The sequence below is a fragment of the Mesoplodon densirostris genome, chromosome 14 (genome assembly GCF_025265405.1).
Source record: "Mesoplodon densirostris isolate mMesDen1 chromosome 14, mMesDen1 primary haplotype, whole genome shotgun sequence".
NCBI classification, from domain to species: domain Eukaryota; kingdom Metazoa; phylum Chordata; class Mammalia; order Artiodactyla; family Ziphiidae; genus Mesoplodon; species Mesoplodon densirostris.
Genome location: NC_082674.1, coordinates 41,440,825 through 41,468,347, shown reverse-complemented (window position 1 = coordinate 41,468,347; position 27,523 = coordinate 41,440,825). Strand labels below are relative to the sequence as shown.

Below are 27,523 nucleotides of genomic sequence, written 5' to 3'. Positions count from 1 at the left end.
CAACCTTTGATGCTTGTAAACGTGTTGATTATGTGACTAACTGCTAGGTTTTACACACTCTGCTTGTTATTACAGTGATGGTTATCTTCTTTACTGTAAGAGCAGTGAAGCAACTAGAATGTCAAAAAGATAACTGTCACCTCTATCCTATTTGCTGTAAAATATCATCCCCCCAATACACTCTTCATTTATTCTAAAACCTTAATGATGGAAAGGACAATGGGGAAACAATACCTGCTATCTGAATATTACAAAGATGAGAACTTTGTAATGAGTGTGAAAGCTCAACACAAATTTTATTTTTTTAATTTTTTCTTTTTCTTTTTTTTTTTTTTTTTGCTGTACGCGGGCCTCTCACTGTTGTGGCCTCCCCCATTGCGGAGCACAGGCTCCGGACGCACAGGCCCAGCGGCCACGGCTCACGGGCCCAGCCTCTCCGCGGCATGTGGGATCCTCCCAGACCGGGGCACGAACCCGTATCCCCTGCATCGGCAGGCGGACTCTCAACCACTGCGCCACCAGGGAAGCCCCAACACAAATTTTAAAAAGTACCTTCAATGGATTATATTTGCTTCCCTTTTTGCATCAGTGAAAAATATTCTCTGTTTAATCTGTGTTTCCTAATAAAGACAAGCTATATCTCAAAGATACATCAAATTCTACCTGGTCATGAATATAAAAGGTTACATAGTTGTTCTGCTTTTAGGAAGCCGAGCACAAGTACTGCATAAAGCCTACTGATGAAGACCTTGTAGCACTCCAGGGCTGTAATAAATTTCAAATCATCTGTTTCTGCCAGGCTGTTTTAAACCTCTGTCTGCTCCTGTGTGCAGCTTCCCTGTGCAGTTAAATGGATGGGTATCTACAAGTTGGCTACCACCATTTCCAGATCCTCATGTAAAATAAGCTAGAATCAAGTTTTCACAAATATGCCAATTCTTCTGTGAGGGATCTAAAATAAGCTGAAGAATGTAAGCTCTGTGTCCTCGGGAAGGGAAATAATTGAATTTGGTTTCTCGATCTGTCAGGTAAACACAGGTGCTGTTTTACTAGTGCACGAGACAAGATGAAAAGATCTGTTAGGTCCCTTTAAATTAATCTACTGCATGTGTTTCTTTTACAGACCACAGATGACATCCTTGTGGCCTCAGCAGAGTGTCCCAGCGATGACGAGGACATTGACCCCTGTGAGCCGAGCTCAGGTGGGTTAGGTTAGTCGACTTTTTTTCTTACTTTCTTTGCTTTACTGTAAATCTTTGTTGCATGCTGTAGTCCCTAGAAGATCTTTGCATTTATGTCTAGAAGTCCACCCTATGAAAAAATGCCTCATTGTGAGATAAGAGCTCCTACTTTTTATGTGGTTACATTTCCCCACATTTATTGAAAAAATAATTTTTAAAACAAAACCCACCAAGATTATGTATTCCAGAAAAAGCAGTGGGGGGCAGCACACAAGGCTGGTACCTTATTGTTCACATTCCATTAGCTCACGATATAATTTTCAGTATAACCATATACGGGGATCTTTCTTGGGTCACCCATAATAAAATTATAAAGTTTAAAAATTGCATTGCATGGACTTCCCTGGTGGCGCAGTGGTTGAGAGTCCGCCTGCCGATGCAGGGGACACAGGTTCGTGCCCCGGTCCGGGAAGATCCCACATGCCGTGGAGCGGCTGGGCCCGTGAGCCATGGCCGTTGAGCCTGCGCGTCTAGAGCCTGTGCTCCGCAATGGGAGAGGCCACAACAGTGAGAGGCCCACGTACCACAAAAAAAAAAAAAAAAAATTGCATTGCATTTTGGAAAATTCTTTGACCTTTCTACTGACAGAAAGTCCCCACCACTCACTCTGCCAGCAAATTATCTTAAGTGATAAATTTCTGAATTTCAGAAGTAAGAGTATTACGGCAATAGTAAAACAAACAGCAGGTACAGTCAGTCCTTGATTCATTTAATAGAGAAATGTTTGAGTCTTCCAGTGTCTCCCTAAAATTCAAGTTGATGTGTTTTAACTCTAGGTGATGCATAGTTTCTTCTTCTTTGTGATGTGGTGTGACTAACACATCAATACTGCTTTCCTGCAGCCCTGTACCATCAAGCAGTGGCTGTGGACCCTGAAAATGAACGGTTCAAAGCCTTGGTTTGATTCCAAATATTCGTAATACCAAGTATTAGGGTCATTTCCATTAGGTTCCTTTGTAAGCAGTGTTTCTTAAAATTCAGTAATTGTCTTGTTTAGGTTAACAAAACCATTGAGGTAGATATGGACTAACCACTATTGGATAACTCATGACCGCTGTAGATGTCACCTATAACCACAGGAGAACTTCATGTCACAGTAAAATAACTAATCTTGTGAAGAATATCATTTTAATCTACTCGTTCTGATATTTGGATAAAAAATGGTTCAGGATGCATATCTTACATCTCCTTTTGAATATCACTTCCACCCCTGTCCCCCCGCACCTCCCGATTATAGCCACTTACTCTCAGCACTTAGAGCAGCTACTGAGTGCCCATGAGGAGCAGAAGCTCTGCTGCCATCTCTCAGCAGGAGAAGGTTTGGGAGGTCCATCCTGGTTGTCTTCTCATGTTTCTTTCTCTCACCTCCACCCCACATATCAAAATTCTCAGCCTCCGGAACCATCTTTCATACACAGCTATTAGAAGGTGATCTGATATAATCTGATGATCATCCATTCGATTCCTCCAGTTTCTTGATCTCTACACTATTCCCTTTTGGTTGTCTAGACAGATGTGGTCCCTTCATGATACCATCCTGGACCACTTTGTCAAAATCCTGATTTTGTTTTCATTGGTATTCTCCTTCTCTCTTGTGTTAGTCAAAAAGGAAGAAAAAAAAAAAGTTACTGCTTTTTTGTCCATGACATCAGTCCATCTATTTGCCTTCTCCCTCCCTCAAATTTCTCCTTTCCCCATTTCTCCTATTCTCACGTGTCCAGCCATGACTGTCTTTTTTGTAGCTTCTCTAAGATCTTCCAGCATGGATCATTCATAAATGAAGTCTGGTGTTTGTTATACGTTGATATGTGTGTGTGTCTATATTTGTATTTATATTTGCTTTTGTTTTCCTAGTTAGCATAAGAGCAGTTGATACTTTTTCAGTTTTTTTCCGCTCTATTAACACAATGCTGAAAGCAATATAGCTTCTTACTAATTATAGTACTGGCTGGTTTTCCTCTGGGCTGAATCGTTCTTTTGCTGTCTGAGTGGAGGCTATCATCCTCTTTATATAGAGTGCTCACTTTGAGTACCTAGTAGCTCCAGTGTAAGAAGTCTAATTGCACTTAAAACTGTCACTTTTTTTTCCTTCTTGAGCACAGTTAAATGATCCAGTTCTTCTAGCCATTGCTTCTAGGTCTTACTAACCATTCCTTATAGACTAGTTTAATGTCTCTCCCTTTCCCTGGGGATGCCGGCCCTAAGCACAGAATGGTGTGGGTGGGGAAAGAGGAGAGAAAGAAAGAGAAAGATTACTTTTATTTTTTTATACCATTTTGACATCCTCCTCTTCTTTTTATTCACCTGGCTTTGTTAAATATTATAACACCATGGAAAGTGAGGAGTAGCTTGTTAATAACCACACGCCAGATATCCTTTCTGCCTCTTTTCTTTACTAATTGATCACTTATCTGAAAGAATCGTGTTTACTTTTCTGTTTGTTACTTGTTTATTAACATATAGCTTGCATCCCCGCCATGCAAGAAGAACAGCTCCCTGAAGCAGGAACTCTGTTTGTGTTGTTCCACACAAGATATGTTGCATGAATTTTGATTTTGTTCCACAGCCCCAAAGTCTGCTGTCTGATAAACAAGACACAGCAGCTACTGACCCCATCTGATGACAGCTACAACACTCTTGTACCAAGGCTAGTTTAACTTCTCATCCTCAGTGTTTCTTTCCTAACTCTCTAGTTTTCAATTCATCAATTCCTCTTAAGGCTTAAACTTCAGATTCTGTTGCTTTAGTGGCTTCTTCCACTGTAGGCTTTTCTTGTGATCTTACCTCCCCTAGATGGTATCTTGATAGTGTAGTCCGTGAATGGTTTCCCTCTCTATATTACATTCTGTAAGCGTGATCTCTTTTCTACATTGGATTTTTCTATCCAATTCCCTATAATTTTTTTCATGTCCATCTTAATAATTCATGCAGTGTTGCTCTTTTGGCATAACTGGCTCTGTTTGTGTGACAACTTCCTGTGAAATTCTTAGTTCATGTGATTTTTTTTTTTCTATTTTCCAACTGCTTTTTTTTTTGCAGTTGAGGAGTCGTTTTTGTTATCCTCTTATAATCTGAATATTGTTTTCTGCTAGGATAGCCCTCCTCTAGGTCTTTGTTTCTTAATATACTATGTACTTGTTCTCTTAAATAGCTTTTTTCATACTTGCTTTGGGTCTTGAACACAAATATAAAATAACATGATCAAAAATTGCAGTAGCTGATGTTATTAGACTTTGGATACTGTTAGATATATCTCGATAAAAATCATGATAGATATCAGCAGGTTGTATTTTGGGAAACTGACTTTTTAGGAAAGTAATATATTGGGTTAAATATTTAGAACTGGATGTGCCTACTATACACTTTTGCTACTCCTTAAGCAAGTGAAAGCAGATATTTTTGTAAAGAGATGCATAATTACTTTTACAGGTAGATTGCCCAAATCTTCTGTGTATTTCACACTAATGTCTCTCAGTCTCCCTGAATATTTACATATGAAGTTTCTCTAATCACCGTGACCCAAAACTCTTCCAAAAATGATTTCTTCTTCTCTGAAAATGTGCTATGCTTATCACTTAGGTTCTTTCCTAAGACTATTAATGAATCAAACAGGAAAAATCTGGCATCTTCTTGAACACAAGTAAATTAATACCTTTTATGAAGTGCTTGATAAATTTGAATTGCCATGTAATTCCACCCAGATCTCTTAACGAAGAGGGACATTATATATTTGGTGGATTGTCAGTTTCACCATTGACTGAATAGTGTTGAGAACTATTGTGCACCCACTGCTGTGTTAAACTCTGGGAGAAAAAAATAGAAACTGCACCCTCAGTTCCATTTTACAAAAGGACATCTTTCATTCTACCCCAGATGCTTTTTCAGCTGTTCTTTATGATGAACAGGTTCTTTATCTTTGACATTAAAATATCACCTGTTTTTCAGGTTGTTACAAGAATAAAACTAATATATGTAAGACATCTACTGCAATGCCTGGCATAAAGTAGAGCATAAATGGTGGCTTTTCTTTTTCCTAATTCAGTTATATAAAAAAGAATATTTTCCCTTTTACATAATGTTGTTACTTTTTCCTGGGTGAACATTGGTGGGCAAACACACACTGTCCTGTGTGGTTAGCATCAGATGACAACTTCACATTGGTATAAACAGTGTTTTAGAATATGAGAGGGTGGCTGTTCAATTCAGGAGGTCTAATTGAACCCCAACTCTTAGTCGACAGGTGGAAATCAGAAGCAGCCATTGGTAACTAGGTCACAGGCCAACCTTGCCCTAAAACGCCTGGTTTTAGCTGCCTGGACGTGTGACAAAGTGGATGACTTTTCCTTCACACTTCTTCTCAGAAACACTTGCTCCTCTGTGCTTTTCCCTCAGCCTAGAGACATGGTTGTTAGATTAAATGAATTAATGTATGGAAAGCATGTTATAGAACAAGGCCTTGCTCATAATAAGTGCTACCTGAGTGTTTGCTATTATTACTATGTGTATTATATAAATATACATATTTTCCAAGACTTCTTTTTCCACAGGAGCATAAGTTTTTGTAAGACAGACTGCTTTTATTTAGTAATAAATTGACAAAATGGCAACAGTACAAACCACTGAAGTTCCACAGTGACCCTTAATCATGTCAGTACATCTTGATTTTGAGGCCTTCTTCTAAATAGATTCTTTTCTCAAAACTCCTGAAGAAATTTGAAAAGGTGTTTTGTATGTTGATATCTGAGACCTAAATGGAGATAGTGACCCTCTTTAGTGTGAGAACTTCTGATGAAAAACTAGTTTGTCATTTGTTACAAAGAGAACAGGATCAGCTTCTTGTTTCCTGGGAGCCCTATTTAGGAAGGACAATTTCCTCTTAGATGTATAATGCTTGGAATGATATGTCTGTTCTCTTTGTGTATGTGTGTGGGCAGGTGGTAGCTAATAAGATATTGGGCCACTCTCAAATCAGTTAATCCTCTGTCAAAGGAGAAAAAGAAAATCTCTATTAAATAATTTAAAAACTGGGGCTTCCCTGGTGGTGCAGTGGTCGAGAGTCCACCTGCCGATGCAGGGGACACGGGTTCGTTCCCTGGTCCGGGAAGATCCCACATGCTGCGGAGCGGCTGGGCCCGTGAGCCATGGCCACCGAGCCTGCACGTCCGGAGCCTGTGCTCCGCAACGGGAGAGGCCACAACAGTGAGAGGCCCGCGTACCACACACAAAAAAAAATTAAAAAAATTTAAAAACTGATGTAATTATAGGAGAAGAAAAGGAATGTCATTTGGGGGGCAAGCTCTTAAACATTAGTTGAACCAGTGGGGATGAGGTCATCGATACAGCCCCTCAAAAAATACTGTTGGTTGCTGTCAGTTGATCAGGGTTCAGGTTACATGAGTAATGATAGATCACAATAACAACTAATATTCAGTGAAGATCTGTTCTGTGTTCATCATTGTTCTTAGTACTTTGTAAACATTATTCTATTTCATTATTTGGCCAAACTGAAATATTTTCATAACTAAGGAGGTTCGGAGAGATTAAGTTACTTTTTGTAATGTGAGAGAGAGAATATGCTCTCTACTTTAGGAAAAGTGGGGTTTTAATTTCTTGGAATGCAGAAGGTTGTTCTTTTAGAATTCAGGCACCTCACAAATATAAGATTACTTTTTTAAATGTTCATTTAAATAATTTCCATGGCTGGCATAAATTTAAATTTGATGGCAAAAGGTCCATTACATGTACTACTATTCATTAGGCTAAATTTGCTGCAATTACTGTGCAATTTCATGTGGTTTTCCAGGGTGCTATTTCGAGAAAAGATCAAAGGATTTCTATTGAACTGATCCCATTAACCACATTAGGAATAAAGATATGTATATTGAACCAGGTGCATCTTTTTATTAAATAAGTAATCACAGTCATTTAAAGGAATATATTACTTATTAGATCATATTTTTAGAGCCTGATTAGAAGATAATTTTGTGCTACATTTAAATTTGGGGTATTTATTATGTAATTATTCAAAAGCGAGTTTAATTAGCCTGTAATAGCCAACACATCGCTGTTAACATGGGGAGTTTTGAGGTGCAGCCAGCAAAACAGCAGTAATGAGTGCTCCATTTTTGGAAACACCTAGAGCATCTCCTGAGCAGAGTCAGACCAGAGTCAGTGGTGAGGGCCTAGCTAATCATGTAGGTGCAGGACAGGGCATCTGGAGTTTGGGCTCTGATGGGCTAGGTGGCTTTCAGTGTGTGACATGCTGGTGGAAGAACTGCTTTTTTCCATATTAATTCTCCAGACAACTGGAATAAAAATGTTTGGTTAAAATGGAAGAAAGACATTAGACATCATTTGCACTTTTCCCCCTGTTTTTCTGAGAACAGTAATGTCAAAACAAAAATTACATTGGACAAAATTAAACAGACAAGGGAGATCTATTCAAGAGGATTGCAGTAGAAGGAGCCCAAAATTCAATCCGAGCTCAGTTCACTGTGAAAAACAAAACAAACCAAAACTGGAAAGTTTTTAAGAGCTGGGGTGGAGGGATCATAGACCATAGACCTTCTGTGTTGGCTGATTGGCTTCACCCAAAGGAAGAATAAACCCTTTCCTTCAAATATCTTCAAGACTGAAGGTAGCTTTATGAGTTGGAGTAACATGTACCCCCTCAAGGTAGGCTCCTATTTTCCCCACAGAAATTGGAAGATGGGGAGCTATCTTCCTTGAAGGTTATATTTCAAAGTGAGGGCTCCTAGGTCCTTGAGAAAAATAGTCCTGGGTTATAACACTGAAACAAAGCTTTAAAAATATTTACACATCAGGGCCTCCCTGGTGGCGCAAGTGGTTGGGAGTCCGCCTGCCGATGCAGGGGATACGGGTTCGTGCCCCGGTCTGGGAGGATCCCATATGCCGCGGAGCGGCTGGGCCCGTGAGCCATGGCCGCTGGGCCTGTGCATCCGGAGCCTGTGCTCCGCAGCGGGAGAGGCCACAACAGTGAGAGGCCCACATACCGCAAAAAGAAAAAAAAAAAAAAAAAAAAAATTTACACATCAAGGGTAGAGAAGGAATTTGGATTTACCAGTTTTCTAAAGTAAATGCTCTAAGGAAAGGGAGGCCAGGGCCCTAGAGGCAGGAAGAAGCCTGTCTAAAGTTTGCCCAAGCCTAAGGTCTTGGTCAGTGAAGGCAATTCCACCTTTTCAGGCAACTGATTTCCTTTACCAGAATTAGTTCCTACCAGGAGATCATAGAAAACAAAATAACAAACAAAAGATGGTTTCTGTTTGTTTTCAGAACACAGCAATTTTTACTTAACATGAACTATTTTCACCTTTCTATGATTTGATAATTTTTGTTTAACAGTCTAGTGGAGTGGATCATTGTCCCACATTGGAAAAACTTCAAGAGCATTTTGTGAGAATTGTGATATGCAACAGGGAGTGAGTATTAGTTATGATTGTAACTTTGGAGTCAGATAGAACTAGTTCGAGCTGCAGCTCTTCCTGGTCTTGGGGAAGTTACTTAGCATCCTTGAGGCTCAGTAGCCTGTGCCAGTGAACCCATTATCCTAACTTTTAGTGAGGCCCCTCACAAGGCAGACAGATTTCCAGATCTGGGTGGAAAATGGGTACAGTCCCTTTTGCTGTTAGAGACAGCGGGCTCTATTCACACATGTAAACTAACTGTGCTTGGCCACTTACAGTAATTACTTAGCAAATAAGTGAGTTTGCTGAGTTAGATAAAGCATTGACCTGAAAGTCCACAGGGGCTTCCTTGGCAGTCCAGTGGTTAAGACTCCGCTCTTCCACTTCACGGGGCATGGGTTAGATCCCTGGTCGGGGAACTAAGATCCCACATGCCACACGGTGTGGCCAAAAAAAATTTAAAAAGAAAAGAAAGTTTGCAAAAAGTGCATGACTGCTAATGCAGAACCGTCCTACAGTAAGTAACAGAAAAAATCTACTCAGTCATGTGTATACCATAAATTTCTAGGCAGCCTACATGTATCCAGCCTTAAAACATTAATAACCTTTCACAAGTCCTTATTAGAAAATGCTAAAATACCATAAGAGCCTTTCTAAAGCGTGACGTGTCCTGTTGAGCTTTGGAAGGAGACAATGAGATACACTGCCGTGCTTTGAAATATTCACCAACATTGAAGGAAGAAATGTGGCATAGCTTTAGAAAAATAAAGGGTAAGTCTACTTCTTATGGAAACATGAAATGCAGGAAGAGTGAAACCATGTTTTCTTGTAATTTGCATCCAATATCTGCGTTGATAATGAAATTGGTTTCCTGTGGAGTTTTCTTGGTATTTATTAATTACATTTCCTCAGATGGTATCAGAGGTAAAGCAGCGTATTCTGAATACTGCACTACAGGGCATGCTGCCCCTGTGAAGAGCCAGTATGCTTTCTTTGTTGGTTCACGTGCCAGCAAATGCTACAATAGGCTTTAGTCTGCAGGTCTCATCTCATGTCATCTGACTTGTTGGTCAGATCACTTTCATCATTAGTAGCTCCTTACCCACCCTCAGTATTATAAGAAGCCTGGCATTGGTAACAAGAAAGACAAGAGTACTTTATGAAATTACCAGGTTAAAAAAAGGATGCATTAAAGATGCCAGTACAGCCAGAAGCCATCAATTAAATTTAAAAAATTAGTAGAAAGAGAAGGAGCAATGTCACCACCTCTCTGAGCATACTAAAATCTTACATTTCATTGACCAGACTTTGGAAAGCAGACTGAGTTCACATCCCAGTTCAGCCACTTGCTGTGTCATCAGAAGCAAAACATTGAACCTCTGTGTACCTGACTTTTTACATCTGCAAAATGACATGAATGATGTTAAATACTCATGATGTTGGGATGCTGAAAGAGACAATCCATGTAAAGCCCTTAGTGTTGAGTCTGCCACCTAGAAACTTTGATAGTATGACTTCGCTTTTATTAGTAGTACCAGCAAATTAACTGAGGAGTCAACCATGTTATAAGTGGAAATAAACCTGTAGCCACAGGCAAGAAGGGGAAATGTTAGTAATTGGCCCTTTAGCATCTACAATAGAAAGCTTTTTAAACTCTTTCTGAATTCTAGCAGCATCAAACTTTTCTCAGTAGCCACTATGAAACTAGTAAGACAAGAGCAGTGCTTCAGTTGGATGAATGTAGGTTGCTAGGATGGGAAGAGGGCACATGTCATCTGCTATGCTTAGTTTTGGAGGAAAACAACGCAGGTCGCTGCCCCCACAGAGCTTTTGAGAGAAGAAATGATTCGCTTTCCTGCGTGCTATTATAATCTGCTTGCTCTGCCTTCTAAAATACTCGGAACGCTGTGGGCTGCATGACTTAACCAGGCAGAGCCGCCACACCCCCTCCCCCAATGATGGATGGCTTTTCTTCTGTGTTTCCCAGTTCTAAGCTGGACACGCCTCCTTCTAATGGGCTCAGTGGGGAAGCTGTCTAATCTTTCACCTGAGCTATTGCACTTTCACCAAAAAGAATGTGACTTTCCCCAACAAAAGAAAACTGAGACAACAACAGCTTCACGACAGAGATACAAAGATGATCACCCGAAGTGAGGAGGCCCAGTTTCAAATCAGGAAACCCGCATGCTGCCCTGTTACCCAGAATGACCGGCACTTACATAAACACTATACAGAAACTCTGGGCAAGAGTCAGTGCCCCTAGGACCCAGCATCCAACTCTGCTACAGAGACTCTGCTGTGGATTTCATCCAGAGTAGAACATGGAATTCCAGATCAGGGAAGGAAGGAGGCCAAGAAGAAATGACCTAACAATTTTAGAAAGAAACCCTGAAACGTAATCAAAAGCATTGTTATTTCCATGATAATAAGCCCTTCTGTCAGGTATTACCAAAGAGTGGTCTTAGATGATTGACTTCTTAATACCTAAAAAAATAAAATCTCATAATAAAATTCTGAAAGAAGGAGAAATTTAATTCACTCCAACCACGGGAGCCAGAGAGCACTGATCCATATAGATAGAATGTTTTAGAATGTTTCACAGATAAACAGAAACAAGCTCCACATGTAGCTTAACAATTAATGGCCTGAAACCACAGGCCTCATAGTATAAATGGTTGTTTTGCCACCTGAATTGACAGGGCCTCCATTCATGAAAGAGGAGTCCCTGAATACAGAGATCCCCTTGGAGATAACGTCTGTGGTGATCACTGCCACAACTGATTGAGCCATGGTGTGCTGTGCGTATCGCAGAGTTGTCTCATTGTTGGGAAGGCTGCCGATTCAATACCTTTTGTGAGGAAGACACAGGAAATACAACTGAACCCTCGTTGTTTTTTACATAGCACTTTATCCTTCTCAGAGCACTGGCACATTTATCCACCTGGTGGGATCCTCACAGTGACTCTGGGAGGTAAATAATGTATCATCATTATGTCTCTGATGAAAGAATGTGAGTAGAGGATAATGAATTGCTAAGGGTCACTCAGTAAGTTAGGGGCAGTGCCTGGACTAGAATCTAAAAAAATTCTTTTTTACCACTTTGCTGTGCTTTCCTAAGATTCTGTGGGAATGCAAACTCCTTTTACTGGAAAGGACAGCTAGATGGCAGGTGTGGTGGAATGTGGCTGGAAGAGGTGGAAATGGACAGCTGCTTAGAAGAGAAACCTAAAGGGTTCAGTTCTACAGGGAAGGGAAAATTTGGGAATACTAACAAATTGTTTTACAGTCATAAGTGCCAACATGTTAAATGTATGAAACTGTAATAGCCACAGACACACCTGAGTTTGAGTTCTGGCTGTGCCAATTGGGAAGCATACATAGCATAACCTCTTTGAGACTCAGTTTCCTTTCCTGTAAAGTCATGATAACAACTACAGAGTTGTTATGAGGAAAAAGTTAAATAATGTGTGTAAAGTGCACAGCCCAGAGCCTACAATATAATAATAATTCAGTAAAGGTAACAGTTACTAACTAAATAAAATAAGAAAAAATTTTCAGCCTTGCAGTGAGTCAGAAGGCGTAGTAGCCATGTTGAGCATCAGATGACAGTTAAGTCACATGAAATTATATCTACTAAGGGTAAATCCATGTACCATTTGGGAGGAAGTTAACAAAGGGGGTTTTAATAATGCAATACATTTAAGTAAGTTAATCCCAAGGTATTATGAAATCTTCCCTGGAGCTCAGCAGAAGCCTGATTTTACCTATAAATTATGAGAAAATAAAGGTGACTGTAGCAACTTCTGTCAGAGAGTTGGAAGGAACGCAGCAGTATTCACATGCGCACATGCATGTACACACACTCACATACACACTCCTCATTACTCCAGCCATAATCATAGTGGCACCTTTGTCTTCCTATAAACCAGGTTCCCCTCAAATTCCTGGTTCCAGTCTTGAGGATTCCTTGGAATGAATCCCCTGGTTTGTGTAAAGAGCGACTGTTCAACTTTCTATATGTAAAAAAGTAAAATACATCTTAAGAAAAGTGACTTCTGGGTGTATGTATTTCTGGGTGTTTTAGTCAATCACCTCCCAGAAAAAGAAGCTATTTTGCTATCAAAGAGTTTAGTTGACTAGAAATCAATAACGGAGAGTATCATCTCCATTTCAAAATATAGCTCCTCTTGCATTTTCTGAAATGTGGTACATTTTGATGAAAAACACATGTAGAATCTCCACACTTCCCAGCTTTGAAACTGACTTTCTCAATTATTGCCTATATGGCCTTTCTTCTACTTGACAGTTTTGGAAACTTTGACCTGACTGATGAGGCCCTTTTCGACTTTCTCACTCTAATAGCAACAGGAATAAAAAATACCCTAGAAACTTCTGCAACTGCTCTGCTGAATTTGAGAAAAGAGCTCCAAATTAGCTCTCAACTATTTGTAGTGTTGTGGGTATCAGATAAGGTCAATATAAGTAAGGCACCCAAACAAATCAAACTGAAGACTGCTAACTTGGTGGACTTTAAATAACTTAGTGCTTAGTCACTGGAATTAAGCAGCCTATACTTGGAGGCATAGGGAAAGTAAATGCAGATACAATACTTACGTTGATGCACATTGATCCCAATTCACTTAAGCAGAGAGGTGCTTTCTGGCTTAATTAAATAAATACCATCTTTACTTCTTTTATTGAAGATATTATAGGAGGTGGGAGTTAGGAAAGTATTGAAGTAAAAGTATTTTATAAAGATGTACGTAATTACCATCAATGTTTTACCCACTTGTTTATTACCTTTACTCATAACTTTGAAATCAAAGATCTCTGACATTTTCTTAATGGCTATATCCACCCCAGTCCACTCCTGAAAATTTATGAACTTACAAAAATCTCTTCCTCTAATCAGTCAGAAAACATACATTTTTCAGCTCATGTGTTCAGCCTTCATTAGATGTTTGGAGGTGAGGGAATTGGTGGAAAAGAGAAATAGAGTCACGGGACACTATCCAAGGACTAGCAGTCTAGTCTGGAAGAGAAGAAACAACCCAATAGAAATGAAACATGTAAGTAAGATTTCACAATAGTATAGGATCCGTACTAAAATGGTTGATGTAATGTGTGGTTGAGAGAAGATGGGATAAAGATGGATTTTCTCCAGATTCTCCCATATGTCTTCTTGATTCTGTTCTTGCCAGCTTCAGGCCATCCTATCTCATATCTTCCTTCTTGAGAAATCCTTGATGGCTTTCCAGGGTTCACACTGGAAGGCGTGGATCCTTCTCCTCCTTTAAGGCTCATTCCAAATAACTTCTACTGAGACTGCCCTTTGCTGATGACCTGTGTAAAGCCTCTCCCTTATTATTTTCTTAGCATCCAATTTTTGTGCCTTCTTGTGTTATTGAATTTTTTAAATTTAAAATTGTCCTGTTTGTTTTCTTATATTTTCTGTTTTATTTCAAATATACTGAAAGTTCTAAGAAGGTGGAACCCATGGCTGTCTTATGTATTTTGGTATGAACACCTTATGTGGTACCTGGTAAATTGTTGTTACTCAATACATATTTTTTGAAATTTTTATATTAATTTTTTCTACTTGATTTTATTTTTTCCTTTTTTCCCATCTCCATTCATTAACCAATGATAACAGCTTGGCATGCATCTTTCACCATGTTCCTATGAACATATATAAATATAGGGTTGTTTTTCTCTCTTGCCATAGAAAAATAGAAGCACACTCTATGAATTAAATTTGGTTTTCTACTTTCTAATGTAGTATGGACATCTTTTAGGTCAACAGAATTTTCTGTAATTCCTATTTTTAACTCTGTTAAAATTCTAGGCTATAAGTGTACCGTAATTAAGGGTGTCCACTAAATTATGCAATTATGGCTGAATAATTTATTCAGCCATAACCCTGTTAACAAGCATTTAAGTTGTCCTTTTTTCTTTTCTCCTCAAAATGTGATAACAAGCATCCTGTATTTATATATCTGCATGCTGGTGTATTTAATTATTTAGACTATATTCTCAAACTGAGATTGCTTGATTAAAATATTTGTGTATTTTTTAACTTTACTATTGTAAATTTCAAACATATAATAAATTGGAAGGCATTGTATAATGAACTCACATGCTCCCATCAGCCAGCTGTAATTTAATCCTTTTAAATTTTGATAGATGTTACTAGATTACTTTCTAAAAATTATTGAGGAATTCATACTCTCACCAGCACAACTGTCTGTTTCCCAAGCAAATGTTCTAACCAAATTGTCACTATTTCTTTAATTCTACTTTATTCCTCCAATATTGCTGGCCAAAAAAAAAGAAAAACCCTCCTTATTTTATTTTGACTTCCATTCTAGTGAAATTGAGCATCTTGTCCTACATTTATCACCCATATAGATCTTCTGTTCTCCACTTGCTTGTCTGTATTTTTGTCCATTTTTCTAGTGGGTTTTTGCCTTTTTCTATAGCAATTGATACATGCTTTGTAGATTTTATAGGTGTTAACTCTTGGTTTGTCGTATGTACTACAGATATTTCTCCTCTCCTTTGTCTTCTGCATTTTCACTCTGTTAGTGACACCTTTTTCCACGTAAAATTGTTATTATTTATGGAGTCAAATGTGATTATCTTTTGATATATGGCTTCATTCCATGGACTATGATCTCTGTAAGTTTCAGGTCCACCTTCAAATTTCTTCTCACTTTCCCCCAAAACTCAATATGCTGCCACCACTCTGGCATTCATTTAGTTCCTGAAAAGCAAACTCCTTTCTTCCTCAAAGTCATTCCACGTGTGGTTCCTACTGATTAGAAGATTCTTCTGCCCACTTTTCACTGGCCTACTCTCCACTGATTTTCCACGTCTCAGCATAAATGTTACAAGCTCAGAAAGGTCTATCTGACTCCCCAGTCTAAATCAGAAACCTCTGTTCTACTCCTGCATGGTACTTACCATTTTCCTTCATTACACATGTTCCGGTTATTGCTTTAAGCCTAACTGTGTGATTTTTGTTGTATGTCTCTTTCCCTCATTATATTTCAGGGTCCATGAGGGCAGACGTCAAGTGTGTTTGGTTAACTCCTCTACCCCCAGGACCTAGTATAGTCCCTGGAACATAACTATAGCTCACCATAAAATTGATTGACAGCAGGAGTGAATATTCTTAGCAAAAACATCACAAAAGATGGAGTATTTAAGCTAAGTCTTGAGAAATAAGTAATATTCAGCCAGGCTAGAAAAAAAAAAGGGCATATGAGTCAGGCATGAAGGTAGAACTTTTATTGGTGTATGGGAACTGGGAGATGGCAATAAAATTATGACTGTCACTTTCTTTGAGAGAAATGGAAGACAAACTTGAGTAGGTAGCTGCAGCCAGACCATGAAGAGCTGTGAGAACAGTAGTCACATTGTTACTTTAGTAAACACCATGACAATTTCAAGGATTCTAATAAGACCTTACGGGCACAATGACCATGTAAAAAGTCTATGAAGCTTGTAGATGACTAAGCTGTGGACACATTGCCATGATCTTATGGCTTCCTCAGAGATGAGGGAGAATGTGTGTTCCTCTGTCTGTTTATTTTCAGTGTCATCAATGTCACACATGATGTGATTGTTCATTGCCTTTTCTGTTCCATGTGGTGCCATCTGAGGTAGCAGCCGTCCTAATTGGTACTCCCTGTCCTCCAGGCACACTCTGAATTCTTCTGTGTTTTGCACCCCTTCTCATGCAACACCTGGATATCTGGTGAAGAAAATGGTCCTCTCAATCCCACAGCGGTGGCCCCTGCATTTCCCTTCATACACGTGACTTGGTGGCTTTGATAGTAGCAGAGGAAAATGTTAGTCCCAGCAGCCAGGCAGGTAGTAAAGGCTTATTGATTTCCAAGTTCTATCTGAATCTCCTTTCTGAATCTCCAGTTGATTGGGTAGGGGTTGAGATGTATCAGGCATGACCTCCTTCAAGCCATTTGTTTGACCTGCAGTAGCAAACATCAAAATGTGCAGGGCATGGGTGGAGCTGGTGAGCAGGGAAGGATTTGAAACATCCACATTCAGGCATTCATCACCTCTCAGAAAACCACAGTGTGAGTTGAAATGAATGCATATCATATAAATCACTGCCTACCTGCTTTCCTGCAACTGTGGTACTTAAACGTGCATTCTTATGAGTGATTACATCATAATTGTTTCTTTTGGCCTATGTTGTATTGTAACACAAAAATGAAAATAATAATAATTTTCTTTTTTGGTGATGGGGAAAATAATTGTGCTCATCTCAATTCACAAACACTACAGGAGCCTACAATTCCAATTTTCGTTTCACAGTATTAGTAAAACTGGGTACTGGAAAAGGCAAATCTTCCCTTATAAATCTGAAACCATTTTCAAGGCTAGCTTAGAATTATAATAACTTCCACATCTATTAAGACACAGTGCAGACTGATTCACTTTGTTATAAAGCAGAAACTAATAAAAAAAAAAAGACAGTGCAGAACTATGATCTAATGGGATCATTTTAGGCAATTCTTTTTCTTCATTGGGGTGGAGACAAATTTTAAATTGATTACTTTTAGTTTAATCTATGGTAAAACCAGAAAGACTGGTCAAAGACTTTTAAGTGAGAAAAAAGATTAAGTAAATGCATCTTTCCAATAGTTTTTTAAAAGGATTATTGTAAGGCAGGTGGTCTAATAATTTTAGGGTAGCAGAATGATATATGTTGAGTATAATGTTTTATGACCCTTTATCTACCCCTCCTGGTCTGAAATATATAGCTCAAGTTCCAATTTTTTTGTCATTGGTATATTTTATTCTTTATTATTTCTTAATATTGGTAATCTCTTACACTTCTTTTTTTTCTTAAAGCTTAAAAGCTGAATTTTCCTTGTTATCAGTGTATAGTGAAACTCTTGCTTCATCCTTGATGTGACAGGGTCATGGCTGATGATGTCCCTATACACTAACAGTCTATATTGAAGAAATAAAACCAGCAATACAAATGGCCTGGAAACAACCTTCTCACCCTGCAAAGCTAAGTTTGGAAACAACATAAATATAATAAGATTACAGTGAAAGAATAGCTCATCCAAGTATACAAAATAGTTTCATAAAAGTGACAATTTGATAAAAAGAACATCTGATGACATGGTTATTGCCTTGGTAAACTCGTCATCGGAAATACAAGGTTCCACCACTCACCGAACCCTCATTTTATGTAACAGGAATTAGGACTTTAAGCATCGTTTCACGTGTAAAACATTATGTAAAAACGTAAATCAAGAGCAGGTTTGCTTTTGAATAACAATATTTGATTACTATGTTTCTAATCTCAGAATGGAAAGAAAGAATAACTAAAGGATGTCAGATGCTTTCCCTTGCACAGTGAAGCCACTTTGGAAAAATTCATTAATATTCAAAAATTTATCTTTCAAAAATGCGGAGTTATTTTAGAACTTCAGTTGTGAATCATCTTGCTGAGTCAATGAGGGCTTTATTCTCCCATGTGCACAGACTGTGGTTATGACCAGACACAATCAAACAGTGGCAAACTGGTAAATAGAGGCTCCAGTGCAAAGCTGAACGGCCTAATGTGCTCCTCATCTTCCCTGCTTCATAATCAAAGTTTTTTGAAATTGGTAATAAAACATTTGATAAAGCATAGAATTTTATTCTTAAACAAATTTAGAAAGTTAAATTTTAAAGTAAAGCAGACCAATATAAAGCACCAAGGCTGTGTTCTAATGAAACAATCACATTGAGACCTTTTTTTTTTTTTGCCATAAGGACAATTTTTTTTTTTTTTTTTTTGCGGTATGCGGGCCTCTCTCTGTTGTGGCCTCTCCCGTTGCGGAGCACAGGCTCCGGACGCGCAGGCTCAGCGGCCATGGCTTACGGGCCCTGCCGCTCCGTGGCATGTGGGATCCTCCCGGACCGGGGCATGAACCCACGTCCCCTGCATCGGTAGTCGGACTCTCAACCACTGCGCCACCAGGGAAGCCCGCCATAGGGACAATTTTAAAGTGTGATGTGAAATCAGGAACTTAGCAATAAGTTTTGTCCCTCATTGAACACCCAGCTGAGTAATGTACCAACTCGAAGAGGCAGAGTCCTGACCCCGCTGGCCTGGCCTTCTTCCTTTGCTGAATGGGGAGGGACACACCAACTCTGCTCTCCAAGGGCCACCTACAGGGATACCAAGAGCTGGGGGAGGGCTGCAGAGAAGAGGTAGCAAGGGGGAAGAAGTAGGAGAAAGAATAGGCAGGAGCATGGCGTGGGTGACCAAGGACCAAAGGAGCTGGTAAGAAGTAAGACTTGCCACGTGGTCCTCTCCACTCTGTTGTATAGCCAGTGTGTCTCTTAAACATGTTTGTTCTATGGTATTTCTTAACTGGATCTAAATTAGTTCCTATTTGGGGAAATCATGTTCTTTCACAGATACAGTGCCAAGGACTATCAAAAATAAAGAAAGAACGTACATCAGAACGATTTCTTTTTCTGTGGTGGTAGTTTTAAAATAACTATTCAGCAAGTTTAAGGATAAGTTAAAATTTTAAATATTTCACTTCTTAACTTTTTTGTGCAGAGCAACAAATGGGTTTATTATTCTTTTTATGTGACAAGGCCCTGGAATATGTCTTTTACCTTTACTGTACACTCTTTACAATGAATTATTACCTGATATGAGTAAATTGGTTTAGGGTATCATGTGGAAATATGTTAATAACTGTCCTAGTACCTGAGAGACTATTCCTTTCTAAGTAATCAGAGAAATAATTCGACAATGAAAAACAAGAAAATTCATAGAGCTAGCTTAGAATATTCTTGATAAATCTGGGCCAAAGCAGGCCATATGGAAAATTAGAGACCATCAGATCTTGCCAGATATTTGAGAGAGAGAGAGATAGAAAGAGAGAGAATTCAAATAAATTTTTATCTGTCCTTAAGATAACACTATCTGTACACAAGTCCCAGAAATATTTCCATTGCCATTTGGCTGAGAAGTGCCTTATATGAAAGAGGTTATAACCCTTGTGACAGCCTTTTGTCCTCACCACTATTATCAGTAGCTTTTGAGTCATTTAGGCAAAAATCAAAGGCCTTCATATTGCCAATAAGGTGTGCACGTGCACTTTCCCCACATGTAGTAGACCTGCCACTACCAATCTTTCTCTCTGAGGGGTATGTGATGACTGGTATCCTTCAGTAAAATGAAGATAGAATTACATGGGAAATTTTTGATTAAGTAAAATACTCTATTATTATAGTGTTCACATAAACTATGTGTAATTCATGATGATTTATTTTATTTTATGAATCATTAAAATAAGGTATATAGGCCTAAACCCTTAGGATATTTCATCTACTCTACTTTTTTTCTACTTTTTTTTTTTTTTTTTTTTTTTTTGCTAGCCAGCTAGGCTGAAGTCAAAGTATGGGTGGAGCTGAATACTTGCCCATTTCCAGTTACACCGATAACATGCAAATGCCTTTGCTTATTCTTTGCCCATCATCAGTCGGTCCTATTGAAGTTTTCCATTGATCTGGGCTCCTTGTACCTCTGAGCCCCATGTAATGAATAGGCTACATTAGCTTAGTTTTACTTACAAATCACTTAACTTTTGACTATTCAGAGACTTACTGCTAATTTATACCTGTTCCATTCTTTCAGCACCTCTCTTATATTCTCTTTTACCTGTTTTTTAAGTGTTCTCATCACTGCTAAAACAAAGAAAGGGAGACAGAGTGAAAGTAACATTTAGTTAATTTATTTGTTTTTTTAGCACTGCTGAGAAACAAACACTTGTAGATTTTTAAAAATTATTTAGAATGTCTTGATTTAGTTTACTAGGAAGTGTAAAGAGAATGCAAAATACTCAAATCCATGAGATATAAGAATTGCTTATGGAGGTTTTTGATTAAATTCCTTTCTTCATATTGTCATGAATGGTGAAGAGATGACTGTATTTTTTAATAAAAAATATTAACCAAATTATATAAGAAGGCATTTAGCCTTTTTAGCCATTTATGCTATTATCTACATTTAAATTAATATGAAATTCCTCAGAGATTTTTCAGTGATCATCAAAATAAACCATTAATGACAGTCAATATGGGAACCACATTTATAATTCATGAAAATATTTACATTTCTCTAGCCTTTTATTGCACATCTGGGAGAGATGTCCCATTAACCCTTAAGTGTATAAATACTTCTGATCTTAGTACAGAAGTTAAGAAAATTATCACTTAGCTTTCAGATTAGAAGCATAAACAGAAAAAAAATTGTTAAATAATCAGTTAGATATGGAAGCAATTGCATATTCCAAATAGACCTAAAATAATACCTGTGGTGGTTACTAATTTTTAATGTGAATCAGGGGAAAAAAGGGATAAAATGTTTCATCATTGGGTTTGTGGAGGGTTTTTTTGGTAGGCCAGTTTTATGATATTTAGAATCTTTGTTTATATATGGGTTACAGAGATGTTTCAGGCCTGCACGCAAAGCAACCTTTTGGCTGGAGTTGCAAAAAAGACAAGTATTTTCCTTAAACAGGAGGCATTTCTCAAATGGCTTTATGGCAAAATGGAAGTGTTTGAGGCTTTGCTTTGGTCTTTGTAATCTCATTCTGATTTTACCACCAGTTTGGTTTTGGTGCGCTCCTTCTACAGTTGTGAAAACATCAGAACTATCTGAGCTGATAAAAATAAAATTAAAATTCTTTGATAAGATGGTCCATTTACAATACCAATTCCTAAATGGAAAAAAGAGGACATATATATTCTTAGTTTAGAAAATGTAAACCCTGCATTCCATTAAAACTCTGAAGTCTGACTATCATGAGCTAGCTATACGATCAGGATTTTATCTCCATTCTCCCCATTCTTTTCTGACAGACAAAGTGAGGTAATTATGAAAATGTGTTTAAAATGAAAGCATTCTATCAGGTGTGGGGAAATGATTTAGGTAATATTTAAATAAAACCCCTTTTCCAGCTCTTGAGAGACCATGGTAAAAGAATGCCCCACAAAATGAGCAAGTAGAAAGTTGGCATTTAGTGAAAGTTAGCAGCTGAGCTAATTGGCAGACTTTGGCAAAGATGACTGTATTTGAGAGAGAAAGTGCCGCCTTTGGTTTGTCGGGTAGTGACAGAGTTCCTGCAGTAGGTTCTCTTCTTCTTGAGAGGAAATTAATTTCCTGTAATCAAACGCTGTGGATTATAGTCTTTGTCTCCTTCTGCCTCAGCCACAGAAGCAACTCCAAGGCTTTTGTATTCAACAACATTACATGAGCTTTTGTAAAACAAGCAGGGATACATTCAGCATACAAAGGTTTCACGGGCTACATTTTGTAGCTCCAGAACAAATGGCTGCTTTGAGAGCTATTCCTTTGTAAGTGACTATATTTGTAAGGCTTTATTTGGGGAAGGAAAGGAAAGTGACGGCAAGAAACCCACATTTAGGCAGATGAAATCTTGGTGATGTTTGAAAATCGAATTACAAAGCAGCATAGTGCTATATGGTAGGAAAATGATTCCCAGTAACTAATAGGAACCGTTGTAGAAATATAAAAAAATAGGGACTTCCCTGGTGGTCCAGTGGTTAAGACTGTGCACTCCCAATGCAGGGGGCACGTGTTCAACCCCTGCTCAGGGAACTAACATCCCACATGCCGCATAGCACGGCCAAAAAAGAAAAATGCCTCTTGCTTAGCCACCCGGAGCACCGTTGAAGAGTTTAAGGGTTAGTGGGTATAAAAAAGAAATCCCCCTCCCTATCGGCAGGGGGGAAATATATATATATATATAAAATTACTAGTGATAGTGAAATAAAAGTACCATTTTAGCTTTTTTGAACTGTTCAGTTTCTGGTGTGTGTATATATACACACACACACCTTCCACATACACACACTATTTATGCAATCTTGAGATTATCTAAGTTCATTATGCATAATTTACAAAGGATAACATTTTGAAAATTATAGCATTTTTAATTCATTACATCTGAAAAGTTATCTTTTTTCTGTAAGACAAGGGAGAGGATGGAGATTCAGAGAAAGAGAGAAAACACAATCCTTAGAGAAAAATAACCTGTGATCAGAGATGGGATAGAATCTTATCTCTCTACAGCTCCTTTTCTTTTAAATAATAATAATAATAAATTTATTACGTAGTGGAAGAGAGCCGCTCTCCCCTCCTGCTATCTATAAACTAAATCCCAGGACTTTTCTCCCCACCTGTGGTTAGTTTCAGTGCCCGACTAGGCCTTGGAGAAAATAGTAATGCCCCTGTGATCCATTTCTTGTACCCAAGGAAGAACTTTATACTTTGGAAAGATTGAATGAGGGTTTGTCAGTTAAATAAAAGTGGGGCAGCCAGTCCTTTATTTATGATCATCTACTAGGTACTGAATTTTGACTCAAAACCAGTCTAGATGGTCTTTAAAGTATTTAAAAATATTTTCTTACTTTCTCCTCAAATTTAGTTTCGGTGATCACTCAACCACTGCCAGTGAATGAATAACATACATACATACTGATGTTAACAAATAAACCTCCAACAGAAAAGAAAATTAGTTGTTTTAGTTTGTAAAATTGTGACTAAAATAACACTTTTAAAAGTAGGCAATTAGACTATTAAAAGTGCCTGGATTATCTTTTTGTTCAACACTGTATTCATTGCAATAGGAGGCAATACAATTTCTGAAGTAATCCTAAATTTAGCTATCTTGTTCCAGTCTAGAGTGAACCGTAAGCATTTTGTATCAACATCAATTCAATTCTTAACATGATAATCTCTAATATTATAGGGTAGAGTCAGTATAATGTTATGATTTTATCCTCCATGTTGGGTTTATTGTTTTTCACCTAACACATCAACATGGCCCTTTAGAACTACATGGAGCTTATTTGGAGCTACACTTAGAAGAACCTGTTAACAAAATCGATCTGTGAAAAAGAAAAGATGGCAACAGATCTCTGTCGCAGTGCTTTGATTCACAGTCCCTAGTTTTTAGTGACCAAGAGGAATAGGAATTGCTACACTTAGCAACAGTATCCTTTTCCTAGAGCAGTTGATGCTATTCCATTAGGCCTGGAAATAGACGGTAAATGTAACTCTCTGGCATTCAGGAAACTCCATAATCACTTGGTGTTTTTCTTCCGCCCTCTTTCCTACAGCCAACCCAACCCGGGCAGGCGGGAGAGAGCCATACCCAGGCTCAGCAGAAGTGATTCGGGAGTCCAGCAGCACCACGGGCATGGTTGTGGGGATCGTAGCCGCTGCCGCCCTGTGCATCCTCATCCTCCTCTACGCCATGTACAAATACAGAAACCGGGATGAAGGCTCATACCACGTGGATGAGAGTCGAAACTACATCAGTAACTCAGCACAGTCCAATGGGGCTGTAGTAAAGGAGAAACAACCCAGCAGTGCGAAAAGCGCCAACAAAAACAAGAAAAACAAGGATAAAGAGTATTACGTCTGATCCCAAGATCTGAAGGACCCTTGTATAGAAATAGTCTTCATTTTATCTGAGACATAATATAAACTTATTTACTTTCCTTTTTATGAAGCACATAAAAAAGAAGACAGGGAATGCAATCAGGAAGGAAAGACTGTTTTTAAAAAATAAAAACAAGTATCTCATGCTCTTGTTTCTCCAAAAAAGAAAAAAAAAAAAAGCAGAGGTCAATAAATTTCCTAACATCCACAGTGTTTTAATTTACTCTGCCTGTCTTTATGTTGCTGGAACATTTCTAAAAGACAGTGGTGATCACACGCATTCATAAAGCAAAGGAGTATTACAACATCGGGAGGCACAACACAAAAACAACACAAAACACAACACAGAAAAAGAAGCTACCTATGATCCCGGATTTAGCCAAAGTGCTAGCACTTTCCCGAGAAGTCAGTTAGTCTGATTGCCAGAGAAGACTGTCATTTTGAGTGACTCGACCTGCAAACCTTTTCAGAGTCCGTCACCTGGCACAACTGGAGCAGTGGCTGGAACTTGCACTTGAAACAAAGTGCTGGCTTTTTTGAAGACTTGTGTAGGAACACATTCAAAAAGCCCCCTTCTGGTTGTGAGGGCAAAAAAACAAAGTATGGAGGCCTTATTTTCAACAATGTGAAAGATAAGGCACATTTTCACACTAAAATTTCAAAACAGAAAGAAAAAAAACAAGAGGGTATAGATGCAATCCTTGGGAAATTTCCGTGCACGCTTAATATGTTATTACATGTGTTTATATAAAATCCATCTCTGTGTGCTTTCTGGACTGTGATAAGTGACGTTTTATAGCCTGTTGTATAGAAAATGCAAAATATATCTCTGCTCTTCAGCCATTTTTGGTAAATTCGATGTTATAAGTGTTGCTAACTATAGGGAGTTTTATGACATCAGATCAATAATTATTTCAGGGTTTTCTTTTTTTGCCACCATTATAAATTGCCACAATTACTTACTTTTTTAAAAAAAAATTACAATGTAGTGTTTATTCTAAGGAAGATATGTATGAATGTATATAAAAAGACTCAGCTACTTTTTTTTCCTTACATGTACAGCCTTCATTCTGTTGCAGTTAAGTTTTAGTATTTGTATGAAAGGTGTGATTTAGAAGGTAAACTATATACATATAATCTTTGCTCCCCCAAATACTCACATTTCCCACATACATTCCTCATTCACAATCACAAATATGTGCACACACACACCCACACACACGCACACACAAATCCAGAGGAATCCATCAGATAGGATGGAAGACCTAGACGTACATATAATAGCAAATATTTACTGACACGTTGAAAAGCAGAAAGGAAGATCATTGTGCCAACGTATTGATGATAAATGGGGTGATTTGCTTCATTGAGATCATGCTCCCAGGAAACCTCCAGAAGATTTTAGTCCCTAATGAAATGGAACCTTTCCTTATCAAATAGACTATCAATGGTATATTGCTGCATGAATATGAACCATTAGGTGGGCAGGTTATGGAAGCAAAACTGGTTGATCTACACCTTAACCCTGGCTGCTGCAAATGAAAACTTTTTTTCCAATAAAATTATATATATATATATAGTCTCTGAACCTGATGTGCATGATAAACATTTTTGGAAAGTAAACACTTTCTCAACTAAGAAAGTATTTTAAGTAATTTTTGATTCTGTATTACTATCCATTTAAGAAAATCATTATTTGTTGATTATAGACTATAATTTAACTTTTCTGGTTTTACATATATATCATTAAATATAGTTTTAGTTTAACACACATTAAGTAGTAGAAATGTATAGATTATTCACTTGTTTTTGCATATTGTTTCAATGATGTTCATAGCAATAAATTATTAGTATGAGAAGGAAATGCAATATTAGATTGGAAGGTGATGCCTCAGTAAAAATTGGTCGCATTACTTTAACATCTCCTAAAAGAATGATATTAGATTTCATAGAAGAGAAGAATACTTTTACAATTAGCTTTAATCAGAAAAGGCAAAAAATGCAAAACATCTTCTGTGATACTTCAGTTGATGAAAAAAGCCAAGACGTGGCCTGGATTTCAGACATACAGCACCTTAGATATATGTATAATTCATAGCAAATCACCACCATCTATGGTTGCCAAGTAATTGCTATATATGAAAAGTCTGGGTTTTCATGACCCAGAAAGTAGAGGTATAAAACTAAAATTTATTATCCATTACTTGTGTTTCAGATTTTCTTCTTTTTTAATTTGCCAGGTTAAAGGATTCATAAGTCGTTGTTTTCCTCTCATCCAGTCTTACTCAGGGAAAGCCAGTGAAATAGAAGGTAAATATAAAACCACTCATTTACATCTTGAGGTTTTAAAAAAATGGTTGCTTTTCCATTTGATCTACTGAACTTGAACTAGTTTCCATCTGGGAAGATTCTAAATTGTGATAGAAAATAACTTAAATAATGGTATTTTTAAGCAGTATATCTCTGAAGCATGTTGTTTGGAATTGATTTCAGTGTTTCTTTCCAGCATAAATTTTAAAATTTCATGCAATATTGTCGGTAAAAATATTTCTAATGTTACTACACAAAATCTAGCAGTTTTTTTTTCTTCTTTCTTTCTTTGTAAATGGGGAAAGAAAAGAGAGGAACACGAGCTAGGGAGAGAAAAGATATGAATAAAATCCCAAGTATCTTCATACCAAATGTATCAGGGTTCCATGCATAGTTGGCAGTTAACAGAGGATTTCACACTACCTGGCATAAATTTGATTACATCTCTAGACTGTAACTTTTCTGATTGAATATGCTTCTTTTTTATCCATGTAATGTGTTGCCTTTAAAAAAAAATACTACAATAATGTGAGAGGTGGTCAATCCCTAAGACATCAAAGAAAGGCCACATGACCCTACCCTTCTAGTGCTTTGTGTGATTGGGTTTTGTTTTGTTTTTCTGTTGCAAGGCCAACTTATCCATTATTGGAAATGCTAAGCAAGTGGAATTTACTGTTTTGTTAATAAAATATTTCTTAATACAACTGTGGATTTATTGATTTTTTTAAAAGTAATTGCAACACCCTTTGGGGACAAAGTGGCACCATAAGGAAGACTGCATTTGAAAGGAAAACCCATCCTTAGACAAGCAGAGGAAGAATACCAACTCTGTTTTCTGGATTTTAATATTCATTAAGCACCTCTACATTGATACACTTAAAGATACAGCCACTAAATGTACTTTTGTTTACATCTGTTCATCTTACTATGTGGGAAACCACGAACTCATACATGAACATGCTGATTTCATAAATATGGTTTTCTCTATAAAAAGCAATGTAATTCAGGTTAAGTAAATTTGTGATTAAATT

General features: G+C 37.8%; 1 protein-coding gene across 24 annotated transcripts in view; it reads left to right on the top strand.

Moving 5' to 3' along the window:
- Window positions 1-24,165, top strand: part of NRXN1 (neurexin 1) — a 1,137,515-nt gene extending 1,113,350 nt beyond the window's left edge. For 15 of the 24 annotated variants that reach the window (XM_060116682.1, XM_060116670.1, XM_060116674.1 and 12 more), the window contains 2 exons: window positions 1,124-1,211; window positions 23,858-24,165. In XM_060116682.1, the coding sequence (XP_059972665.1) occupies window positions 1,124-1,211; window positions 23,858-24,165 (396 nt within the window). The remainder of the gene's footprint in view (window positions 1-1,123; window positions 1,212-23,857) is intronic. The other 9 variants (XM_060116684.1, XM_060116683.1, XM_060116678.1 and 6 more) reach the window with 1 other exon arrangement.
- Window positions 24,166-27,523: the final 3,358 nt, after the last annotated feature.